General features: G+C 41.2%; 1 protein-coding gene across 1 annotated transcript in view; it reads right to left on the bottom strand.

Annotated features, from left to right (window-relative positions):
* Positions 1 to 5070: 5070 nt before the first annotated feature.
* Positions 5071 to 23831, bottom strand: part of atxn1l (ataxin 1-like) — a 47783-nt gene continuing 29022 nt past the window's right edge. The window contains exons 2-3 of the mRNA XM_028809773.2: positions 19296 to 20515; positions 5071 to 11737 (exon numbers count right to left, since the gene is read on the bottom strand). Of these exons, the coding sequence (XP_028665606.1) occupies positions 10466 to 11737; positions 19296 to 20396 (2373 nt within the window). The 5' untranslated portion in view covers positions 20397 to 20515 and the 3' untranslated portion in view covers positions 5071 to 10465. The remainder of the gene's footprint in view (positions 11738 to 19295; positions 20516 to 23831) is intronic.

The following is a 23831-nucleotide window of genomic DNA, read 5'->3' as shown; positions in this document are numbered from 1 at the left end:
CTGCCATTTTTACAAGATGTCTGACTTTCCTATTCACCTCGTCGCCTGTCTCTCTGCTGGGCCCCCTTTCATCACTTGTGATTCCCACCATTACCACTGCTCCAGGCATGTTTGCCTCATTAACACACACACATGAAAAACACCAAACCTATCCTTTAAGGTCATAAGAAACTCTGAAGAAAGAAATCACCGTCTCCAATAACATTAGAAATCCGTCCTCTCCAGTTGTATTTGATTCCTTTCACCGAGTGCTGAGCAGTTTTGCGGCTGATCTCGTAGTAAAGCCTAATCTGTCCTCTGACTGCCTGATGTGAATTTCATGTTTTCATTGCAGGCGTAGCTTAAAGAAGCTAAAAAGGCAGAAACGACATCTCTGTGGTCATTTTGAAGCGTTTGTGCCCATATGCATTTGGGGATGAAAGCAATTCTAGAATGTTACAATAAACAATGCTAGTATTTAAGTCCTTGCTAATTTTGGGGCTCTCCCATCTCTGGTTGTCTTAGCTTGTTGGTGATAAAATTGCACCTCCATTTGTGCTAAGTTGTGGTCCGTGGCAGTTCAGATTAGTAAGAGAAATTCTGTTGTACTGGGGGGGAATCCATCATCATGGGCAATGTTGCTCAGGTATGTGGACAAATGCCTTTGTTCAGCTTGTTTCTGAAAATGTAATGTCAATACCAACAGGACCAACTGCTGCACGGAGACATTTTGACCTGTTTATGGAATCCAGCGGCTTACTTATTAAGACAATCGTGTACTGCAAATGAAATTCCATTTATGTTTTGTGCAGCGTTCTCAGCTGTCGGGCCTGTTCATGAGTCGACAACCTAAAAGTGTTTTGGATGAAGCGGCAGCCCACACTGGCCATCATGTAGTCCAGTTCAGCACCATTAAGAGGAGACACCCCGTGAGTGAGCCAGACGCCCAAATGACTGCAAACACAAGGCTTATTGTGCTGTATATATTATACTGTTTACTTAACCAACATGATAAATGCAATGTTCCATAAGAAGTTAGCTGTAACAATAAAAATACAATATCTTTGTGTCATAAAGTACACATAATTAAGCAGTGGGGGGTGGCAGACAGCAAAGTAGTTCACAAAAAGATACAAATAATACAGTACAAATCTAATTCTTTATTCAAAACAGATACAAACAAAAAAAATGCAACAAAATATATATTTTTTTTAATGCTTCTGAAAGTTCAGGTAGGTGTACGGTTATTCTATGTTCCAGTAAAGGGAGCACTTGGGTAGACAACTAAGGCTTCAGATAAGAGTTAATACAAATCGGTACAGCCAGTAGATATTAATTTTTCACTATACATATTTATCCAACCTGGATTATATTGATTTGATATTATATAGAAATTGCATATTTGTCTTACAAAATTGAACAGTGCCAAAAGTAGAAATGAACATAATGCTACATCTGAAGAGTTTCCCGTGGCCTCACTTCCAAGGTAAAGGCTGGGGTCGTTCGCCCTTCGCTAGCTGCCTTTTCACAGCATTTCACACAGCGGTGCTGCAGTTCATTTGGTGGGAGGTCCACTGCGCCCGACGCCCAGGCTTTCATGCCACCTTTAAAACAGCAATACATGATTTGTCTTTTCTTTGACCTGCTGTGAATTATTAGATCAATGTCTCTTCCAACTAAAGCTGCTACTGAACTACCTGCGCCAAACATGACAAGGCAGAGAAGCGTTCTGGCACATCTTTTTGCGATGGTGACACTTCCAGGACCCAGCGTCTCTTTTAAACTGGCCCTGAATGCTTCATCGCGCTCCAGGTGATTGCTTTCTTCACCTGTCACTTCAGATCTTGCTGTGGTCTCCTTCGGGACGTCCTGCTCGAGCTCTGGATATCATACTGACTGGGAGAGAACACACTCACAAATCTCTGTAATGTCGCTCCTCCTTTTAGAATACCCTTGTGATTGCCATCTTACACGAAGCAGTCAACGGATGGGTGGCACACTTTGTAAGGAATACAGGAACACAGCCACCTGCGTATAAGGAACAGCTCGAAAGCGTTCCTAGCGTATAATGTTGCACATTTTGGATAAAATCCCGCTGCTTTCTTTACTTAGTTGTGTTTAAGGCAATACTGACACGATCTGAAGAACACACGTAACGAGCCTTGTTTGACAGAATGCTAAACCGGAGTCTCCTAGGCGTGAGGCAGCGAGCGGGTTCAAGTGGACCCTCCATGTTCCTGCCCTCACAGACGTCATTACTGCCTCGGTGGGTGTAGAAGGCATTGGGGCTTTTCCTTACATTACAGGTTGAGCAACACTTTAATGACAAGTTTTTGTGATTGCGCGGTTTCACAAGTTACTATGAGTTGGGTGGCCAGACTGGGGGAAACGAAACAAAATAACTGGCTGGCGTGACTCGAGGCCTCATGACATTCTCTAACCACCTCAACATTCAAATGTTTGCAAGTCCTGCCTGTAAAGAAATGACCAGCAGCTATCTGCTTTGAGAATCTTCCGTCATGCACATAATGATATCTGTAAGCTAAAACCCTGAAGTATCCTAACAAGGCTGTAAAGAAAATCACAATTAAAAACCAGAATGAACAAAAAGGGCCAACAAAGCCTCGTAACATACAGCATTCCAGAATTCATTTCAGAGCTGCTGGGCTGGAGCCTATCCTGGCAGCATCGGCCACAATGCAGGATCCACAAGGTCGAGCCATTTAAAAAAAAAAAAAATGCCATCCAGCTCTCAATCAGGACTCAGGGCTGAAATGTGCACCAGAAAATCAAGGAGCCATCAATGCTGTTGTTAGGTGTCGCTGACGGGTCACTCGGAGAGCCACACTGGCACTTTACTAGCAATCAGTAGACCGTAAAGGCAGCTTTTCATTGCCATTGGACGTAAATCAAGAACACTGCACATTCGCCTGGCCTTCTGTAACGCGTAACGGCGTCTGTTTCTGTTTGTTTGATTTCTAAGAAAGCACCTGGTAGTGATGGGCAGGGTGACGTTAATATAATACGTCTTGGGGGGGAAAGCAAGCAGGAGTCGCACACAATTATAACAGCAACTGAACAACTTCCTTATGAAACGTTTTTCTTTTAAAAGTCAACATGCAAGCTTAAGTTTTCAAGGAGTTTTATCAGAAAGGTTACTGCAATTTATTTACACGTCAAGAAAATGATCTGTCCGTACAGTCAGGCGCTGCCGTTACCGTCCGCCCGCCCGCCCGCCTGGATCTCAACAGGGCGGGAAGCTGGGCGCCCACCTCCACATTCGAGACAAAGTGAGGGAAGTGAAACAAACAAATAAATAAATAAAAACTTGTGGTGGAACTGCTGCTTCTCAACATGTGAAGTGTACAGATATATTTAAGAATGACAGTCATTTTTGCTACAGTCTAAAAGAACATTAAAAGATTTTTAAAAAAAAACAAAACAAGCAGGTGAATAAAACATTTTTTTATACTTTGACTCTGAAAGTAGTAATATAAACATTTTAATAAAGTGTTAAAAGCCTAATAAAGACGTGGTACATAAACGGAGAAACAGCACAAATCGGTGCCCCTGATCTTTACTGTCTCCAGCCTGACTTAACGCGACTCTTTATTTAACAGAACTGCTCCAGTGACATTAAAGCTGACAAGTTTTAGTTTTCAGTGTCGTACTGAAGTCCTAACACACTGGGCTGATTCTCAGCTCAGACTAAGCAGCAGGTCCAGCATGCCGCTTTTAATTAAAAACAAATACACACACATACACCAAATATATGTATATATACACACACGCACATATTATATATATATATATAAAATAAAAAAGGTAAAGTGCTTGGTCTTCATCAGATGAACTGTATGCACATTTTCCCCCCACTCTCCGGAGGCCATGGCGGTCTCTCTTGACGTTTCCCGTTCCTCTGCACACCAGTGTGTGGCGCTGCTGGGACTGTAAGCCCTCAGACTGCTGTGTCACGTGACGGTATCGAGGTGTGCAGGGTGCCAAGTGTTCACTTGCTAACACGCGTGCAGAAATTGTTTAATGAGGTTGAAAGAAAGATGTGCAGAACATATTGGCCAAGTGAAAAATAATCGACTTTGGAACAACAAGCCAACATCCAGTGTGCCAGCTTCTTGGTAAACCAATTCAGTGAAACACTATGGGGGTCTCAACAGACAGGGTGACCGAGCACTTCAGCAAAGGACTGTGCACAAGAACTGCAAGGCAGATTCCATGAGACGCGTCGGACTGCTAGCGGTGCGATTGTTCCCGGGCCCACAATGCGTTACACCTGCCGGGTTTTGTCCCCACAGTGGTTTGCTTCTGTCTCTCAAATGCTGGTTGCCACCACACAGTAGACCCTGCGCCTGTAGTGTTTCAATTTTGGAGAGGCTGATGAAGTCAGATGGTTGTTTCTCATTTAGTGACTGTGCTTATCGTGCCCTTTTTCTTCCAACCTCACCAAACACAGACAACCAAACGCCTGACCGTGCAGCTCCTGTGAGACCACCGGCCAGTCGGTAGAACTCCTGCAATTCACAGCAGAAGGACAACTGTGAACGTGTGCTGCCAGGTGACTGCAAACTCTCACCCTATTTTTACATTTTTTGTTATTTTTACAGATGCTCCGTTTTTTTAAACAATCATTTTGAAAAGAGTTCATTTAAACAGGCTGGTAAAAATGGCGACTGCTGCATCCTCTCGACAATCCTTTACTGGTGGTCTTATGTGATGGATTGCGTTCGTCTACATGAAAGACCACCGACGAGGTATTCATCTACAAAATCTAAATTGACCATTTTCTGATTTCGTATGCGATTGTCTCGGAGGTAACCCTGACATCTTTACAAAATACAGGGTGGGCCATTTATATGGATACACCTTAATAAAATGGGAATGGTGGGTGATATTAACTTCCTGTTTGTGGCACATTAGTATATGTGAGGGGGAAAACTTTTCAAGATGGGTGGTGACCATGGTGGCCATTTTGAAGTCGGCCATTTTGGATCCAACTTTTGTTTTTTCAATAGGAAGAGGGTCATGTGACACATCAACCTTATTGGGAATTTCACAAGAAAAACAATGGTGTGCTTGGTTTTAACGTAACTTTATTCTTTCATGAGTTATTTACAAGTTTCTGACCACTTATAAAATGTGTTCAATGTGCTGCCCACTGTGTTGGATTGTCAATGCAACCCTCTTCTCCCACTCTTCACACACTGATAGCAACACCGCAGGAGAAATGCTAGCACAGGCTTCCAGTATCCGTAGTTTCAGGTGCTGCACATCTCGTATCTTCACAGCATAGACAATTGCCTTCAGATGACCCCAAAGATAAAAGTCTAAGGGGGTCAGATCGGGAGACCTTGGGGGCCATTCAACTGGCCCACGACGACCAATCCACTTTCCAGGAAACTGTTCATCTAGGAATGCTCAGACCTGACACATTGAACACATTTTATAAGTGGTCAGAAACTTGTAAATAACTCATGAAAGAATAAAGTTACGTTAAAACCAAGCACACCATTGTTTTTCTTGTGAAATTCCCAATAAGGTTGATGTGTCACATGACCCTCTTCCTATTGAAAAAACAAAAGTTGGATCCAAAATGGCCGACTTCAAAATGGCTACCATGGTCACCACCCATCTTGAAAAGTTTCCCCCCTCACATATTCTAATGTGCCACAAACAGGAAGTTAATATCACCAACCATTCCCATTTTATTAAGGTGTATCCATATAAATGGCCCACCCTGTAAGTACTGGATAAGAAACAATACAGAGGGCTCTTGCAGTGATCAGAGTAAACTTTTCATTTAAAGCTCAATTTGAGTGTACAACAAGAGAGGAGATTCAGCAGGAAAGGGAAATACACTCGGGGTCTAAATGTCCGACTCCCTTCTTTCAGCCCTAACTGCCTACATATTTACAGCACGCATTGCCATTAACGGCCTTAGCTGACATTTAACAGACTAATAAAGGAGAGGACAAGAGCTATCCATTTAAAGGACAACGGCAGAGATTCCTAAAACCTTACAGCACTTCAGGCAGGGCAAAGTTTAGCAACTAGAAATGCCCACCCAGGACATGAGCACGGCCAGCGTCCAATACTAGTGAGGCTTGTGCAGAGTTGTGGGGCCACGTATTCACCAAATAAGAGGCACACAACTGAATGTGCACCTGGTTTTTAGTTTTGAAGAGGGCCACAGTGTTAAAACCACGCTTGGAGAGCAGGGGGGGATGTTTCTGATGAGATTTTCCAAAAGTACAGTATGACATTGGATTTAACCAGTGCCGGATTAACCAATAGGCACATGTAGCATATGCTACGGGCCCCGCAATTTCGGGGGCCCCCAAATGGTGGACCCAATATTTAATGAAAAAGTGTAGCATTGAAAAACTGGTCTTTAAAAATATTATCTTTACGTTTTTAAACTGTCAATTTGTTACACAACAAAACTTTAGGGGCCCAACACATAAAATTCGTAAGATTCTTATTATAATCGAGAGTAAAGTAATTATTTAGTCCGGTTTGAACTGTTCAGAATCTAAACTTGAGATGATGCAGACCAAAAGGGCCCCCAAATTTGAAATGTGCTACGGGCCCCCAAAGCTCTTAATCCGGCCCTGGATTTAGCGGACAACGAATGTATAAAAAGCAGACCAGAAGGAGATACCAAAAGAGACAAAATAGTTGAAGCTGAAAAGGGATTGCTGTGAATTGTTACGCACTAAAAAAGGTTTGTCTTCTGAATATTTCAATTCTAAACCTTTCTGAGATTTTAAAGTATATTGTTATAGGCAGGGATCAAAAGTGCTGACTGGTAAAACGGCACAAATACATATGTTTGCCTGGAAAAAGGTAAATTCAAGATGGAGTAAGACGGAGAGCAGTTACCCTGTTCAGGCAACAGCAGAGCAGCACACAAATCAACTGAGGGACCGAGAATCTTCTGTGTCTGTCTGTCTTCTGGTCTTGTATTACAGTGGTGCTCTCTATCTAAAGCCTCAGCTCTTTTTGTCTCAGGCTGACTGATCCCCCCCCCCACGTCTACATATTGCTCCAAGTAGAAGCCCTGAATCAGCAATGACTTGGAATGAGGATTCCTACATGACGTTACCGTACAAGCAACAATTCCACATTGCTGTTTAAGGAGGGATACCTGCTTTTATTAAACTACTGCGCATATAAACAGGTCATTTGAATCGGAAGTAAACACACCGGGCCATCAAATCACTTTTACAGTATAGAAAATACAGAATGCACTGTGTCATTTCAAGTCGTCTAATACTGGAGAAGATCGAGGCTCTGAAAGGTTACCCGCTCTGAAGAGCCTCTCACAGATGGTCCCACTCTGCTCTGTGACTTTTGTCATCTTTTACGTTCCAGTCACCCCCATTCATTTTACTGCAGTGTATTACAAAGTTCCCTCACATTTCAAAACTCTTAGGTTTGAGGCTTCTTATTGCAGACGCTGCATATATTTCTTCACTCTGGGATCCAGGAGACAATATAAACATAAAATAAATAAAATCATTTCACCACTGCTAAAATTTCACAATTGCTTGAATTTCCTTCACACTTTTTGTGGAGGCTGCAGTAGTGACGCCAAGTCAAAAGGGCAAATGAATAGACTTTGCACTAACAGGCCCTCCATTGTGTCTTAATATAAATTTTAAACAGAAACAAATGCTCGGGGTCTTCTGAACAATTTATTTTTTTAGTATCAAGAATTCTGAAGAATATACTTGAAATGGGCCTTCAAATTAAGCAAAACTTGAAATGAAATGATTTCCGGAGCAGTGTACGACTGTTTATTATTGCCACTCAAGCTGCACATTCTTTAGAGCTTTGGACTGAAGCATCCCCTCCATCTCTGCCATGATTATTATATATGAATATATGAATATTGCTTCTAGCTCATTTCCCACTCTATGAATGCATTTTAAAGTACATACAGCAGTTTTCCAGCATGTGTTTGCGGAAAGGCACAGAAGTAAAAGTTATCCTGCAGGAGAACAATTTAGCAGAGCACAACGAACTCACAAACAAACACCAAATGACAGTAGACCTTTACGTGCAAACACCTCCCAACAGACCAATCCCTGTGTATGACTTACGTTATTTTTCTTTTCTTCTCAAAGTAAACTTTTCCCCCAAATCTGAGTAAGTAAAACAAGACACAGTCACAATATCCTTGACCATTATGAACGTTTCAGTTGGCCTTTCCTAATTATGCTGCAAGGGCTAAGCCAGAGAGACAGCTGGAAGAACGCCAGTGAGTGCTTAGAAGTAGAATGGTTGTCTTTGTATTAGAAGATGGTTAGGCAAACAGGGTTAAAAATGTGTGCGTACAGTATACAGTAAGATGGTGCAACTCTCTGTAACACACGACAATCATTCAACAGCTACGTATCAATGACGGATGTATTCCATTAAACACAGTAACATGTATTAAGAAAAGTGTTCCTGGTCTAATGGAGAATAAAAGCAAAACCGATGCGACTGCTACCTGGAGACTGTGAATAAATTGGTCAAGTCAGTAAATTCGCATAACACCAAAAGTACCAGTAGATTAATCACTGAAGGTCACAAAGTAATTTTTTGCTTATCAGCAACTATTAGGATTAAATGTCTGGCATCCTTGAATCAAAAGCCTGGTCAGATATCACTGGTAACCAACTGTTTACCACACCAGTCTACAAAAAGGAGAGGTGACCGCAGCAAAAGTAATGGGATGGTGTCAACTCACCGTCCACGTGGCCCAAATCTGGTCCCACAGTGCTTCTCTTTCTTTAGGCCGTCACTGCAGGATGTCTTTTGTGGTTGCAGTGCCAATGAGGCTGTCGTGTAGATAAGAGTAATAAAGGCATCTGCTACAATACTGGACAGTCACAGATTACAATGAGAACTATGTTTGGGGGGAAAAAAACAAACTGGAAGAATCTGGCTAAGGAAAAAATGACGTGACCCTGATAAAAAACATTAAGGCAATTGAGAACCTCCTGACTTTAAGAAAGTAAGTCTTCTGTAGGTACACAGTAACAGAAAGAAGTCACCTTGGAAGATGACCGAGCTGCTTTTCCTGGTTCATTTCCTTTTTTTTGTCCCATTGGGATTACTGGACTTTCATTCTAAAACTGAAAATACGGAGTCGGACTTTATTCTTTCATACAAAGGCAGGCCTGAGAAACCTCGGGTTCAATCGACTAAACAAACGTAGACACTGGGCTGGGTTTATTTGGAGAATCCCCACTATCCTCCAAAAGGAAAGGAACGGCACTCAGTTTGGGTGAAGACAGTAGAAAGGTGTGAACGTTTTGCCACTTCAATATTTTGCATCTCAATAGAGACAGCCGCATGGTGTCGTCAATGAAAACACATCAAAAGAAGGCAACTTTTTTGAAAGGTGAGAAGATGATGCGATATGTTTTGTATTTGCATGGCTCACACAACACTTTGTCTAGATCTGTCATGGTGACTTTACGATTCTATGCTGTATTCACTCAAGTGCTGAAGGTAAGGAGTTTTGAAATGGTGAAGTGGAGCACCAAGGTTAATATGGAGCTAAATTTATGAAAAAGAGGCAGCGCTGATCATAGTTAGAACAGGAATGCAGATTAGTGTGATGCAAACGTCAACAACGTACGGTGGGGCACATTAAATGTAACAGTCAATTGTAATTTTGTTAAAAGCTGATAAACCTTCATTATGTTTTAAAAACATTTGGTTTTGCATTTTTAAACCAAAGCATATTTTGACCTTTTAAAGGTTCTGCATTGATTTTTTGGTAAATTAATGTTACATGAGTAGTCGTCTTCATACCTGGACATTTCTGATGATAAATATAAATAAACACATACATAATTTTTGTCCTTGTCCCATCACTAGTAGTATCATTTCAAAAGGTTCATGAAATTGAGGAGGGCCCCTGATTCTCAACGTGCTAAAAAAAAAAAAAAACAAGGCTGGGATAATAAACTCCAGAACTTTCTTTCCCAGCATCCCTTTCTTTTTGACTATACTAATACGTTTAGGAACATTGATTCTTTACAACTGACGATAATAAGCTTGTCAAACAGTGCAGAAAAGGTTAATAAACATTTGTATGTTATAATATTTTGATGTTAAAGTTCATACTCCCTGAAAATCAGATGAGTGTAATGATTTCCCATAATATATGGGGGGTATTAGAGAAGTGGCTCCCAAGTTCAGTCATTTAGCACACCGACTCACTCTGTTACACAAGCATGCTGTGTCTGAGACCTTACTTCAGGATATCGTGTTATTAATGCCAGTTTTAAAAGCCCCTGCTTGATGGAAACCCATTAATGTAATAGTCCAAAGGACCTGAACTGGAATCCACTAAGTTAATTGGATTAATGTTAACAAGAAGAGGACTGAATCCTCCTTACTGTGCAAATTATTCTCTAGCATTCTGAGGTTCCACACTCATTCTCCTTCCTTGAACAATCTCATTCTGCTGCTACTTTCCTGCATTAGAACGCCCCTCAATGGACAACTTGACCTCCTGAGGGATAAAAGAAGGCCTAGAAGGGCCAGATGAAGGACTGACCCTCTCCTCATTTTTGATCCCATATCTTTGGAAATTGGGTGCTGGCCAGTGTTGCCGAGACACACTTGTTGACACAGCCGTCCCTACTCTTGTTCCTGGGAGATTCTCAGTGTGCAAATAATAATTCGTCTGACCTTTGGCCTGGTCTGACAATGTCCTTTTTGACTGGAGTGATTCCTCTACTCCCCGTTCCACTTGCATTGCTTCAGCCTCGCCCTGCCTTTCAATACAAGTTCTCTCTGTGTGATACTGATCTACGGTTCTCACTTGCTGAGATTCGGGAGGACCGCTAGTCTGGGAGCTACCAGTTACTGCATCACCAACACTGTTGACGGCTATGGTCCTTGCCTGCGACTGCTGTTGCAAAGTGAGTGATACACAGACATCTCCCAGTTGTAGTTGATGGCAGGATAGCCCATACAGCTGCACTGTCCTGTCAGGGCTGCAAGAGGACCATCCCTGGCCAAAAACAAAGAACGGGTGCTCTGGAGGAACATCAATGGTCACTTTATTCTGCTGTTCACCAACCGTGAATTGTAGGGCTACCAGGCCGGGCTTCTGTTGGCTCTTGCGTATATCCATTACTATGCTGGAGTCAATTTTAAGGCCATTGCTTACCTCTGCACTGCGCACAAAATCTTGAGTCTGCAAATCTTCTACTCGTTTAAGTTCCCCTGTGGCCAGCTGAATAATGGCTCCCTTCATAAAGTGAGAGGGGTGAGGTGGGGCAGGAGCTGATCCTGTTGGCCCACGATTGTCAGTAGTATCAGTTCCACTAGACTTTTCAGAAACAGATGGTGTTGGTGGAGGCTGTGTTTCTTTAGAAAATATTGGTTCTGCTACTGTATTTAAAACATTGCTCTGCTGTATTCCGGAACTGTGCATCTGAGGAACATGATCTAGAGGAACCAATAGGGGCTGTCCGTTTGCCAGCACAACAGCTTGATGTGGAGGATGACCATGCTGCTGAATTCTTTGTTCTAAAGGCACAATATGATGCCCACTCTGCATGGTGCTATGCATTACTGTCTGTTCTGCCCGGGCACTTTCCCTTTCTTGTGCAGCTGGCATCGCCTCTCTGCTTTGGTGAGATCCCTGTGACAGATTTAAAGGAACGACAGAGACTTTTTTCCGACTGCCAACTGCACTAGGGGAAACCAGACGGCCAACAACTTGCTGCACCTTAAAAAAGAGAAAAGGTATTGATTAATATTTTTAAGAATGAGCTCTAAAATTATTATGAGGAATAGTAAATAAATCCTAATCATAATCATGACCAGGAAGGTAATAGGCTTCATGCATGTAAATGTAATATGCTGCTGTACAGTATTTCCTTAACAATGAATAACTGCATAATCATGCATCTCTACAACTGATATTTTATTACCTAAACATAGCTGCAAGTTAACAGGTGAGGAACTCTGTGGAAAATATAGCAAATGGAATACTGGATTATTATATCAAAAAAGAAACTCCTGCAGAAATTATCAAGGATAAGGTGAAGATTTTCCTCTCAATGATGGGCCAGAGATTGAAGATCCAAGAACTGAGAGACTCCAAACATTCTCTACAGATAAGAAGATAATGCAAGTAGCAACTTCATCAACACTTTTAATAAGATTATACTTTCACCATGGATGATTAACTGATGACCCACATCGATCCAGAGTCCAAAGACCAATTGAAGCAGTAAAGAAACCATGGATATGATTCCCTCTCCAATAAATTCTGAGTGCCGACAAGTAGTGGTGCAAAAGACCAAAACTGGATGGTTTGTGCCTCCTACCGTAAAATTGTCAATCATCTTACAAATGGCCAGTTGATCTGTGCTGTACTAGAAGATCATCCATCACAAGTGAAAAGTGCTGAGAAAAATATTATAATCTCAGCTTCAAAGAATGGCACATAATACAAGATACAGACTTTGCGAGCAGAAATGTGTTTTAGGTGCGCATGCTGCCAGCTTCAGATTACTGGCCCATTGGCACTCATGGCATAACCTTGCTCAGATTTTATGGTCATTCTGACTTTCCACACATGCTGAACTTACTTATCTCCTCTGAGACTGTGTCCGGTTATACAATCAACGGATCCAAATCCACTCTTCTAAAAAGTGTGTTTTTTTTTTCTTTAGAATGTATATGTTGAAACTTAGATAAAGTAACCAGTATATAAGAATATGTGAAAGGGGAGCTTGGGACTTTAAGATTTCAAAGTATTTCATGTTTAGCCAAAAGCAACTTAATTTACAGTCAACCAGACCATGGGAGCATATCAGTTGTCCCAAACGTTTTGACTTATGTAATATAATAGAGTCAGCAAGACACAATAAATGTAAAGGATTTTAACACTAGAATTACACACCTGATCTGACGCTGTTCGTTTTCAAATAATATTGCATTAGTGCGATGAAGTTTTCACATATATTGTCTCTTTCAGGTGTGTAATAGAAACCACAGCATAGAGAGAAGTGAGTACATTGCTTCTTACAGGAAAAGCTGATGGAAAAAGTGCATTGGTACGAGAATGCAATCACGAGTATACTGCAGTCTTTATGTGAAAACAGCATAAATAATGTGAAATCATTCTCTCCTCTGCATGTCCTGGAGTACAAAAGAAACAGCATACAGCAACATGTGGGGACTGGCAGGAACACTCAATAACACTGAATAAAAGAAAATCAAGTGACGGTGAGATACGAAGGAAGGCAGCTTCGCCAGCGTTTATGTGTCAGAACCCTTTGGGGGGGGGGGGGGGGGGGTGGGGGGCGTTAGTATGCATCGACTGCGAGAATGAAAAGTGAATTAAAAAAAAAAAAAAAAAAAAGCTAACCTTTACCAGTATCATAAGTTACACCGGCTGTTACAGACTGAAATCAAATTTATGTTGTTATTCTAAAATTGTAAGAATAAGAGCAGTTCACTTCTCGAAGTGGAGCCGTGCGGGATCGAACTCGCCACCCTCTGATCCCCAGTCAGGAGCTGATACCATTACGCCACCGCGGCAGTAGTAGTAAGAGTGTCAATGTGGCATGCTAACGGGGTTTTTTTTTTTGTGCAGTTATATTTTTGAAGAAAAGCGCACGTGTTCTCTTATTTGTACCTTTTGTGAAAGTGTTTCTTTGATATATGGACTTCAGGCTTCATACGTTATATAGTTTATGCCTACATTTTGTCATTTACTATTAGAATATGAAAAACGTTTCTGTTTTAAAAATGTGTTTGCACAGCCTACTATACTGTAGAAACGGAACACACATGAAATGCGTGTATTCCAAATAACGCTCGAATTATTTCCACTGTAAAACTCCACTTCAATCCCAAATAATCAAATCAAGGCAAGGCATGAGCTAGGAGTTCATTCTAAGTCGGTGGGGGGATGGAATAGCTGGCTGCTAGTAGCTTGTGTTTATCATCACATTTAGATGACAAAAGACTCTGGCGGAGATGTGCAAACGGCTTTAAGACGCAATTTAAGGTGGGACGGATTTACGAGTTTTTTCGTAGGCTCTGGTAATTCTAGTGTTAAAGCACTTCTAGACAGACATCATAACTGCCAAAAAGAGAGGCGACAACTGTTTTTGTCATCTACCATCCCGATGCTCATAAGCATCAAGCTGAAGAAGACAAAGAATACAAAAGCTAAACTGGCTAAAATAATGCTTGCTGTGTGACACTAATTTGAATCGTTCAGGTTTTATGTTTCAATATCTAACATTTATGCCTGTTATTTCTGGAGATAAATATTACATAACAAGTAGACATTAAGCCCGTTACAATAACGGGCGCTAGAACAGTAGTCCATAAACATTAGTAGGAACAGTCTATATTAAATGGCAAGAGACCTTTTACCTCATTAAATTTTTTCCGTAAAATGCCTGTAATTTTCTCTGACAGTAATACTGGCTTTGCTGTCCGTAATTTGCGTTTAATTTTCTGTCTCAACAGTGGGCAATCAGCAGATTCTCCCCAGTAACTGATGTAATGTGCGCGAAAATAAATCTACTTTTACTTTACACTTTACCGGGCCAAGCTTCGTAATCGCAAATCTGACATCCTCAGAGTGAACACTTGCACAACAATGGGGAAGCTGGTCTCCGCGTCTCAGTACCCGATTGGATTTTTCGTGTTTTCTGTTTTAGGTCTTACCTCAATTACCGAAATCCAATTGGATCTGCCGCGCGATATTTTATAGGTCCCGCCCTCTCTGTCTTGTGTGACGTATCAGTCGGCCTTTGAAGCATCGCACCGTGCCTTGTGCATGCGCACTTCACCAGAAGACACACACACATGGACACTGGACGCACACAGGGGTTTTATTAAAGAGGATGATTGGAACAAAATGAACTCACTGAAGCCGTCTTGTTCTTTACTGACGTTTAGCAATGACTGTCAGTCAGTCTTTATCCAACCCGTTATATCCTAACACAGGGTCACGGGGGTCTGCTGGTCCCAGTGAGTGATGAGTGTTAATATAAAGCTACGTTTGTTCAGGTTGTGCTCTTTAATTAAAGTAGCAATTCGACTACAGCCCAATGTGACCTAGCAAGGGAAAGCTTTCAAGCAAGCCCATGGCGTCTGTAAGATTGTGTAGCCCCCTTTCAAATATAGCTATCTGGTGAGAAAAACTCGGTGAGAGTAGCCCCGTGCGGCAGCTCTTGACTTTTGCTAGGGTATCCTGAAGTGTATCTCTTTTGAGGGAAGCAATCCGAAGATGGATCGAGGCGTCTGTGAAACCCGGCAGGAGCGCCTCCTAAGAGAGCCACTTTTAGACCCTGGTAAAGTATCAAAGCTGTTGATGAGGTATTTTTGCATTGTACGAGGGGGGACCCAAAAATAACCGGAAATATTTTTAAAACGTGTTTAATTTAATTTTCTGTACAAACTACCATTAGTCTCCTTCAAAGTACTCTCCATTGGTGGAAATACACTTATCTAACCGTTTGTTCCATTGTTCGAAACATTTTTTAAATTTGTCTGAAGTAATGCCCATTAATGCTCTGGTCGTTTCTTGTTTTACCTCTTCGACGTCAGCAAAACGCCTTCCTTTCAAGTCTTTTTTCATCCGAGGGAACAAAAAGAAATCACACGGAGCTAAATCCGGTGAGTAGGGTGGGTGGTTCAGGGTTGTCATACCGTTTCTTGCCAAAAATTGGCGAATGCTGAGAGCAGTGTGAGATGGAGCGTTGTCATGATGAAAGAACCAATCGGCCGACTCCCACAAATCAGGGCGTTTCCTTCTCACACTGTTGCGCAACCTACTTTTACAAAAAAATTCACTGAACACAAGCACACCCTTCCAGACTGATGGCACTTGGCAGACTGACTTGTGAGGAGTGTAACTAGATCGCCCTAGCGGCCCAACCACGTACTACAAGTACCAACCTAACAACAACAAAATTCCGGTTATTTTTGGGTCCCCCTTCATATTTGTGGTTTTCTGTGCTGATTGAATGTGAAACTGCCAAGTATAGCAGGAAGTACATGCAAGTCAAGGCTAACCATTTAGATACTAATATATAGTAAAAAGAACCTTCTAGGTTAAAGTGCCTTTTGTGAACACTTTATTCACAATAAAACAGATGTAAACGTTGTCATTGAGCATTCATGCTTGGATAAATTTGTCACTGGTTTGAATCCCCTGATACTACCCCCCCACTCTGGCTCATGATCAAGGCTAAAACGCCTTTTCCCAGATCTTTGTCTCTCCTCACTCACTGAAATTGGGACAATTAGTTTCTTCTATTCATACTATATATTTATGTTTTTAAAACAAAACGATACTTTCTATTCATCCTTCTATCTATATATAAAATTGAAACTCTATGGATGAATGTGAAATGCAAACTTTTGATTCAATTTGATATTTAAGAAAAATCTAAATTCAAAGACCAATATTGTGATCTTTAGCACTTTTACTTGATTTTCAAAAGCCTCTTCTGAATGTTAAATACAATCCATAAAATCTCTACCACTCTTTCTAAGTGTGGTCACATTTACTCCACTCACGTAGCCTGGCGGGGATGAGCAGAGGAAAAAAAAAATGGATTGAGGATCAAAAGAGGAAGAGTTTAAAACAGATAGGGTTGGCTCTGCTATTTGCAAACTGGTTTTACTGTGGTTGACAGTTCAAATTGTATAACATCTGTAACGGATGGCTGGGACTCCGGCTGGGTGGAAGGACCAAGGGAAAGGCCATGTTGGAGTCACTATCTTACCCAAGACAATGTGCTGTGTAGTTGATTTGGGGAGTGGTACGCGCCCTGGTGGTCCACAAGTGGCATCCCAGATGGCACTTCCTGGCCGATGGCAGGCAGGAGCCTCACTTAAAAAAAATTCTTGTGACCAACCCGCTACACAGCACAGTACAAAACACCAAAGATAAAATACAAAGTCCTTTCTTCTTTTTCTCTCTCTCTATCGCCTCCACTTCTCTTTGCAAGCTTTGTCCTCCACCTCCCGACTCTGGATCCCTGACTAGTGGTGAGGCGGCTCATTTTATAGTTCATCCGGAAGTGCTCGTTTCTTGACCTTCTTCCTGCTGAACTTCCGGGTGTGGCGAAAGTGGTTTCCTCCAAGAACTCAGGTGCACCTGCAGCACCCCCTGGCAGCACCCACAGGGCCCAACAGGGCTGTTCCAAGCTACAACTCCAAACATGCCCCGTGGGGATCCATGATGCTGTAGCAACCCAGGGGGGCTGCGCTCTAGTGTCTTGGGCAAGATAGTGACTCCAACATGGATGCTCCCTTGGTCCTTCCACCCAGCCAACATCCCAGCCGGGTAATGGCCCTGGCCATCCATCACACATCTAAAAATAAAACACGTTACTACATAAGGAGAGACCATCTAGGCACTTGTAGTGCCTACAAAGTGTCCTTGTGCCTCTCTAGCAAAACAGGTCAATGTTGATCAAATTTCCATAAAATGCTTGCTGTTCTGTTGCATGCCAGGTAAGCGGACAAGCAGCAGGTGAAAGGAGATAACAGACATGGTAGCTTCCTGTTTTACAAAACAGATTTTTGCCTTTTTAATCTGCATGCTCAAATTATTTGTACTTTTGTCAGTAGTCAGGTACATTAACCAGTAATTTGCGTCAAAAGTGAAACAGCTGCATATCATAAGCTTTCATTGGTCCATTTCCCACCATCTCTGCTACTGAAACATCACAAGCGGGAATAAAAATAGCAGATTTAATAGTTTTCTTTTTTGTGAATTATTCAAAGTTTATGTATTACTTCATGGGGTAAACAATATTACTCCCCATTTTATTTCCACTTTCAGTTTGCATTTTTATTTAGCTGGTGAAGCCTCCTAATTCCAAATAAATAATGGGTATTCAACATATAACTCATTTGTAATTAACGTTTATAAATATGTTGTCCTGGTGATCATTAAATCTGTTAAAATTATTAGAAGTCAAATATACAACCATATTACTTCGTGAGCTGAGGTTAGTAATAAGATAATAAAATACCAAATATTGAAACAAATATCTGTCATTTCATTAATGGCAAATTTTAATAGTTAGATGATACTGTTCATTGAGATTGAAAGTGAAAGTAAAGTTTCGGTGGGTAGTTAAAATGGTTCTGTTTCTACCGAAATGTCACCGCCCTCCTCAGAATTTCAAGCACCTGCTTAAAGATTCTTGTTTGGTGCCAGCCATGTAAAGTACCTGTCTATACTGTAGAGGACTGTCAAGAACACTGGATGCAAAATACAAGTTGCCTGATTGCAAATGCAATACTTGCTATGCTGGTGAGGGTTATAAAATAAATACCTGCATGGCACATACAGACTGTTACAGGCAAGAAAAGGCATGCACATGCAAATACATGATTTGGAACCATTACAAATGATGGAAATCATAAAGCATATATACTGTATGTATGTTATGTATATGTACAGTACAGTACCATATTATAATCTTTGATGATCATAGTAATGAAATTCTCTGTAAACAAGGTTTACTGAAATGAGAATGACAGGCAGACACAGATGCCAGCAAAGCAGGCAATATACAGAATGGAAACTCTAAATTTGTACAAGAAATACAAAACAAAAATGTTTTAGAAAAAATGTTATTATAAATTTTGGAAAGAAGAAAAAAACCTTGTTTTCTTTGCTAATATTTCCTAATATAATTATTCATATACAATATACTAGGTTTTTGACTCTGTATAGAAAATGTGTGCATACATGTCTACATGGTGCTGATCTTAAATCTTCAATGTGTTTTAAGAAGAATCAAGGGCTTTGTACTATATTAGCCATTATGAATATAGTGAGAAGTCAAGCAAAATGACACCTTTTATTGGCTAACTAAAAAGATTACAATATGCAAACTTCCGAGGCAACTGATGAAGTAGGGCTTAAACTACTGGACTACCTTGAACATTCACAACACATTTGTCCCTGAAACCATTATCTGTTCTACATGTGAGGCATCATTTGTGCGAAATGATATTTCTAAGCCATGACAAAATAACATCTTCTATAAATGAGTAACAGCAAAGGGAAATCCATTTGGAATGCATTAAAACATTATGTAATTAAGTGTATTCAGTTTAAGGAAGACCATGTCAAAACATAAAATGTATATCGTGATTCCATCACTTGCTTCTGCATTAGTGTTAGGATTTGTACTTATTGATTATAAAATTAACAAAGTACTTTTTGTAGCATAAATAAATCTATAGAACATTCTGGACTGACAGACTCAAAGAAATAATGGCCTCACCTCAAGGTCAGTGTCTGGGGTACTCCTGTGGCTGGGCGATGTTCTTTCTTCGACAGCAGCCTGTCTAAGTGATACATTTTGTCCATCCACGTAACTGTCAGATCTGCTTGTATTTGTTACCATATGGAGAACCTGTACATTTTTATGAGAGTAGATGGTATCCATGGGCATCTCTCTATTCCTTGGACTATCCCCCTCTCCGTTCTCCTCTTTCCTTTTGTCCTGTTGAGGAGTCACAACAATGCTGTCATCATGGTGACTCAATGCTTCCCTGAAGACTGCACCAGAAGTAGCAACTGCGGTTGTGGAAGCCCTTGCACTGGGGTGCTGATAAAAAATTGGCACCCCTCTAGGACTGACTTCAGTAGCTGTAAGTCCTCCAATCATTCCAAGATGCTGTGGTTGTGGTTGCATGGCCTGCTCAGATGTAATAACTACTGAAAGGCCTCCTGCTGTGGCCACTTTGGCAAAACCATGGCCTGAAGGCTGAGTCTGAGGAGGAGGTGTAATGACTCCTTCATGGATTACTGGAGGGTATGGGACAAGATGAGAAACGTGCTGCTGGGAAATGGCAGCCTGTGGGGAAATTAAAGGAGTTGGAACAAAGCCAGGTGGAACAGCATATGGGACGGCATAATGAGAGCCAACAAACTGCAGAGAAGAATGAGGAATCTGTGCATATCCAAGGGGGGAATAGGGAATCCCTGGGTGCTGCAAAAGTGCAGGGGGAACGCTGTATGCTGGAGAGAGGTGACTCATGTTTAATACAGGATGGAGACTGGATGGAGAGTAAGTACCAGAAGGAAGAGCTACCTTATATAGCATGCTAAACTGATCAACAGGTACACCCATACCATCTGAACTCTCAGAGCTGTAATGTGGAGCAGGCTGTGCTCTAATCCACTCTCCAGAAGTACTGTGTCCCTGGACATCACTGCCAGTGGAACCAGAACTGCTGGTTGAAACAGACTCCTCAGCTCCCCCTCCATTGCCCCCAGTTCCTCCTCCCGCAGTAATGTTACTATTGTTATTATTCACTGGCAGCTCCCGCTTCTTCGGAGGGAGGCATTCTTGGTTGCGTTCATGAGCCTGCTTCATCATTCACATCAGCGTAGCGAATGTCTCCTGCTCTGATGCTGAGGAAATTTCCAGTTGTCAGCAGGGGTTAGGGCCTAATGATATAGCTCTAGGAACCACCTGCTGACGTTCTCCACCTCACCCTGTGGAGAGAGAAAATAAGATCTTCAATAAAAAATCTTTGTTTTCCTACATAAAGACATGTGGTAGAACATGCAAAATGTATTATGCTTTTTCTGTTCCTGGACAGTCCATCCACTAACTTTTTATAAACTGAAAAAAATCTTAATTGATACTTCATGCCATTTTCTCCAAAAAGCAATAGCAAACCAAATTATTTGACCAGGACAGCAAAACTGCAGTGTTTAAGTTAATTCACCTTGTTTTTTACACAATGAGAGAGGTCGGGAGCGTGCGCTGATAAGAGCGTCGCCACACCTACCACAACCACCTGGATTGGGACCAGAGTGCAGTGGGTGACTCCTGCACAGTGGATAATTAGTACAGTGAAATTTTTTAAATATCTTCCAGGCCATATCATAGTTTTATGGAAGTTATTTATCAGCTTCTTTCTATGTGAAGATGTTGGGAACATAAAAAATAATCTTGGTCAGCTTCATCTAGAGCAGCTAAAACAGTAAGTATTAACAAACGTGTCAATATAACATGGAATTTTATTTAGAAAATATAATAGCAAAAATGTCAGGCATAATTATCATATTTACAATGTAGTTCCAATAGCTTCTAACTTTCTGATTTGTGGACTACCTGATAATTTATTTTCTGAACCTACTTATTCCAATGAGAGCATCATGGGAGGCCAAACACCATTAAACAATAATCAACACAGCTCTTAGGCAGGAACCTTTGATCATTACATTATGATAATTTAGAATATTCATTTGCTATATCTGAGAGACAAGCTAAGACATGGAGGCAGTTTGTATATGAAGAAACATACTGTGAACAGAGAACAGGATACAAAGCTGCAATCTACATAAAGATTAGGGACTAAATGTTGAGTGTAGCATTAGCAACCAGTCAAGAATAAGCAGGCCGTATAATGAACTGGCCCCTTGAAACCAAAAAGTGAATTAAAATCACTTTAGGATGCTAGTAAGTAACATGTAATAATGGATGTTTTCTCAAGAGTTTTTATCCCACAAGAGTGGAAAACAGAAACAGGCATAATGGAGTACATCAGACATACTGATTTGTGCTTTCTAATAATTGGAATTTGTATGTACTTAATAAATTCTAACTTGTCTTGTTGTCTGAGGGCGGCAACATGTTGCATGTTGGTTGTACAAGCAAGTTAGAATTTATGTGTACTCTGTTAATACTCCTACTACTACTTCTACTACTATTTCTTTGTTTATAAGTATTTAAAATCAAACTGCACTTTTTACTTGTTTTAACAGAAGCGATACAATCTGAAAAATATTTCTGAATGAACACTTTCTTATGAAAACAAAACATTAATGTTCTCCTTGTCAGTGCCAAGTTCCTAAAATGGAACTCTATTTCATTACAGGTAGGTGTCAGGCTTACGATGGTCTTGACTAACAGCAGTTCCACAGATAGAAATGAGAACATAAAACCCCCAAATTTTTCTTTTTAACTAAAGCTTCAAATAATGTTTATTTAGCAGCTTCCATTTTAACTTTCAGGTAAGCCAACTAGTTTTGACAAGGATGAATAAATAGCACCTGTCACTAACAGGGAGAAACAGATCTTCATACTAAGGATGTCACAAGCACCAACATTTAGGTAACAAGTCAAAGCCAAAGTTCTGAAGATGTAATGGTACCAGCATTTTAACCGAATCAACAGTACCAAATGAGAATCATGCATGACTGCAAGTAGACAATTTACTCTGGAAGGCACAATAATGTGTGAGAAAAGCACAAGTAAAGACTACGTAACATCAACACCTATCCAAAAGAAAAACAGCAGAGGTCAAGTGTGGAAAGACATTGTGTTATAGTCAGAAGAATTTCAGCATGTGATATTTATTATTATTTAAAAAAAAAAAAAAGGTTCCAATATAGCACTGCAAAACTACCAGCTGACAAGATGGGCAAAATGGCATACTAAATTGCTAAATACAAATATTTTTGAAGCCAAACTAATGTTCACGTATTAAACCACAGTTTAATTTATGCACGGACGGCGGACGCACCGACGCGCATGCGCACTACACCGCAGCGCCCCAGAGTCCAATCCAGCGGCTTCCCAGAGTTGGTAGGTGGCGCCCGAACAACACAACCTGTGAGCTCAACGATTTGTAATACAAAACTGAGCCCACAGTTCCCAGAGTCAGTGTGTGGCGCCCAAACACCACAACCTGTAAACTACATCTGCTCTAATCCACTGTGCCAGCAGTCAGTGTGTGTAAGTTGGAGTATGCTTCCTAACAGTAAACGACTTCTACCTAACGACACAGGCTCAGAACAACAAAGATGAGACCGCATGGATAAAAACAATACACGGAGGCTACTACGACGCGCTTCAGACACACCATAATCAAAGACATCACAGCTCAACTAACGGAAATACAAAACGAGCCCGTATGGATAAACACAATGAACGAACGCACCCACAACGCACTTCTGACACAGCAGAGGCAAAGGAGTCACGGCTCCAAATGGAAGGAGCTCAACGATTAGTAATACAAACACGAACCCGTATGGCTACGACCTGTAAACGAGCCCGTATGGATAAAAACAATGAATGAAGGCGCCCACACAAAGAAACCGCTTTAGTACAAATATGTTTATTTAATTAAATGAAAACTTTACCATGGCTACGACCTGTGAACTAAATCTGAGGTAAAGCGTGCACGGCAGGTTGTACAGCCACCCGAACGCGACCGCCCACACCACCGCATATACCACGTTCGTTTAGTAATGTAGCCCTCCATGCCCGGATCCGCCGCCATGGTCACTTCAGCACGCGAATCCGCCGCCGTCAGCAACCGACTTCTCGCTGACGACACAGCCATAGAAAAACAAAAAAGAGACTGCATGGATAAAAACAATAAAGGAAGGCGCCTACAACTGAGTCACAGCTCCAAAAAGAAACCGCTTTAGTACAAATATGTTTATTTCATTACATGAACTTTCCCAGGACGCACCCACCCTCCATGACATTTCATCCCTCCAAGTATCGGAGGGAACAGAAAGTGATTGCCATTCTTGGATTTGCGATTCTTTCGAGAATCGCGGGCTTGCTCGTATCCTCTAAGGCTGGGTTTATGCATCTGTGGACGCTTCTGATATGCAGGCATTGTATTGTTTATACTTGCGCATGTACTTTACATAAATCTGGACGATTCCGCCAGATGGCAGTGCGAGATATCATCACGCTGAGAAAACATTCAGCTTCGCAGTGTTGTGAATTGCCTGAAACATCCATTAAATTCTGCGGACACCTTGCCACAATATCTCTGAAAAGGAT

This window comes from Erpetoichthys calabaricus, chromosome 9 (assembly GCF_900747795.2).
Source record: "Erpetoichthys calabaricus chromosome 9, fErpCal1.3, whole genome shotgun sequence".
In the NCBI taxonomy this organism is placed as follows: domain Eukaryota; kingdom Metazoa; phylum Chordata; class Cladistia; order Polypteriformes; family Polypteridae; genus Erpetoichthys; species Erpetoichthys calabaricus.
This window is presented reverse-complemented; position numbering and strand designations above follow the sequence as displayed.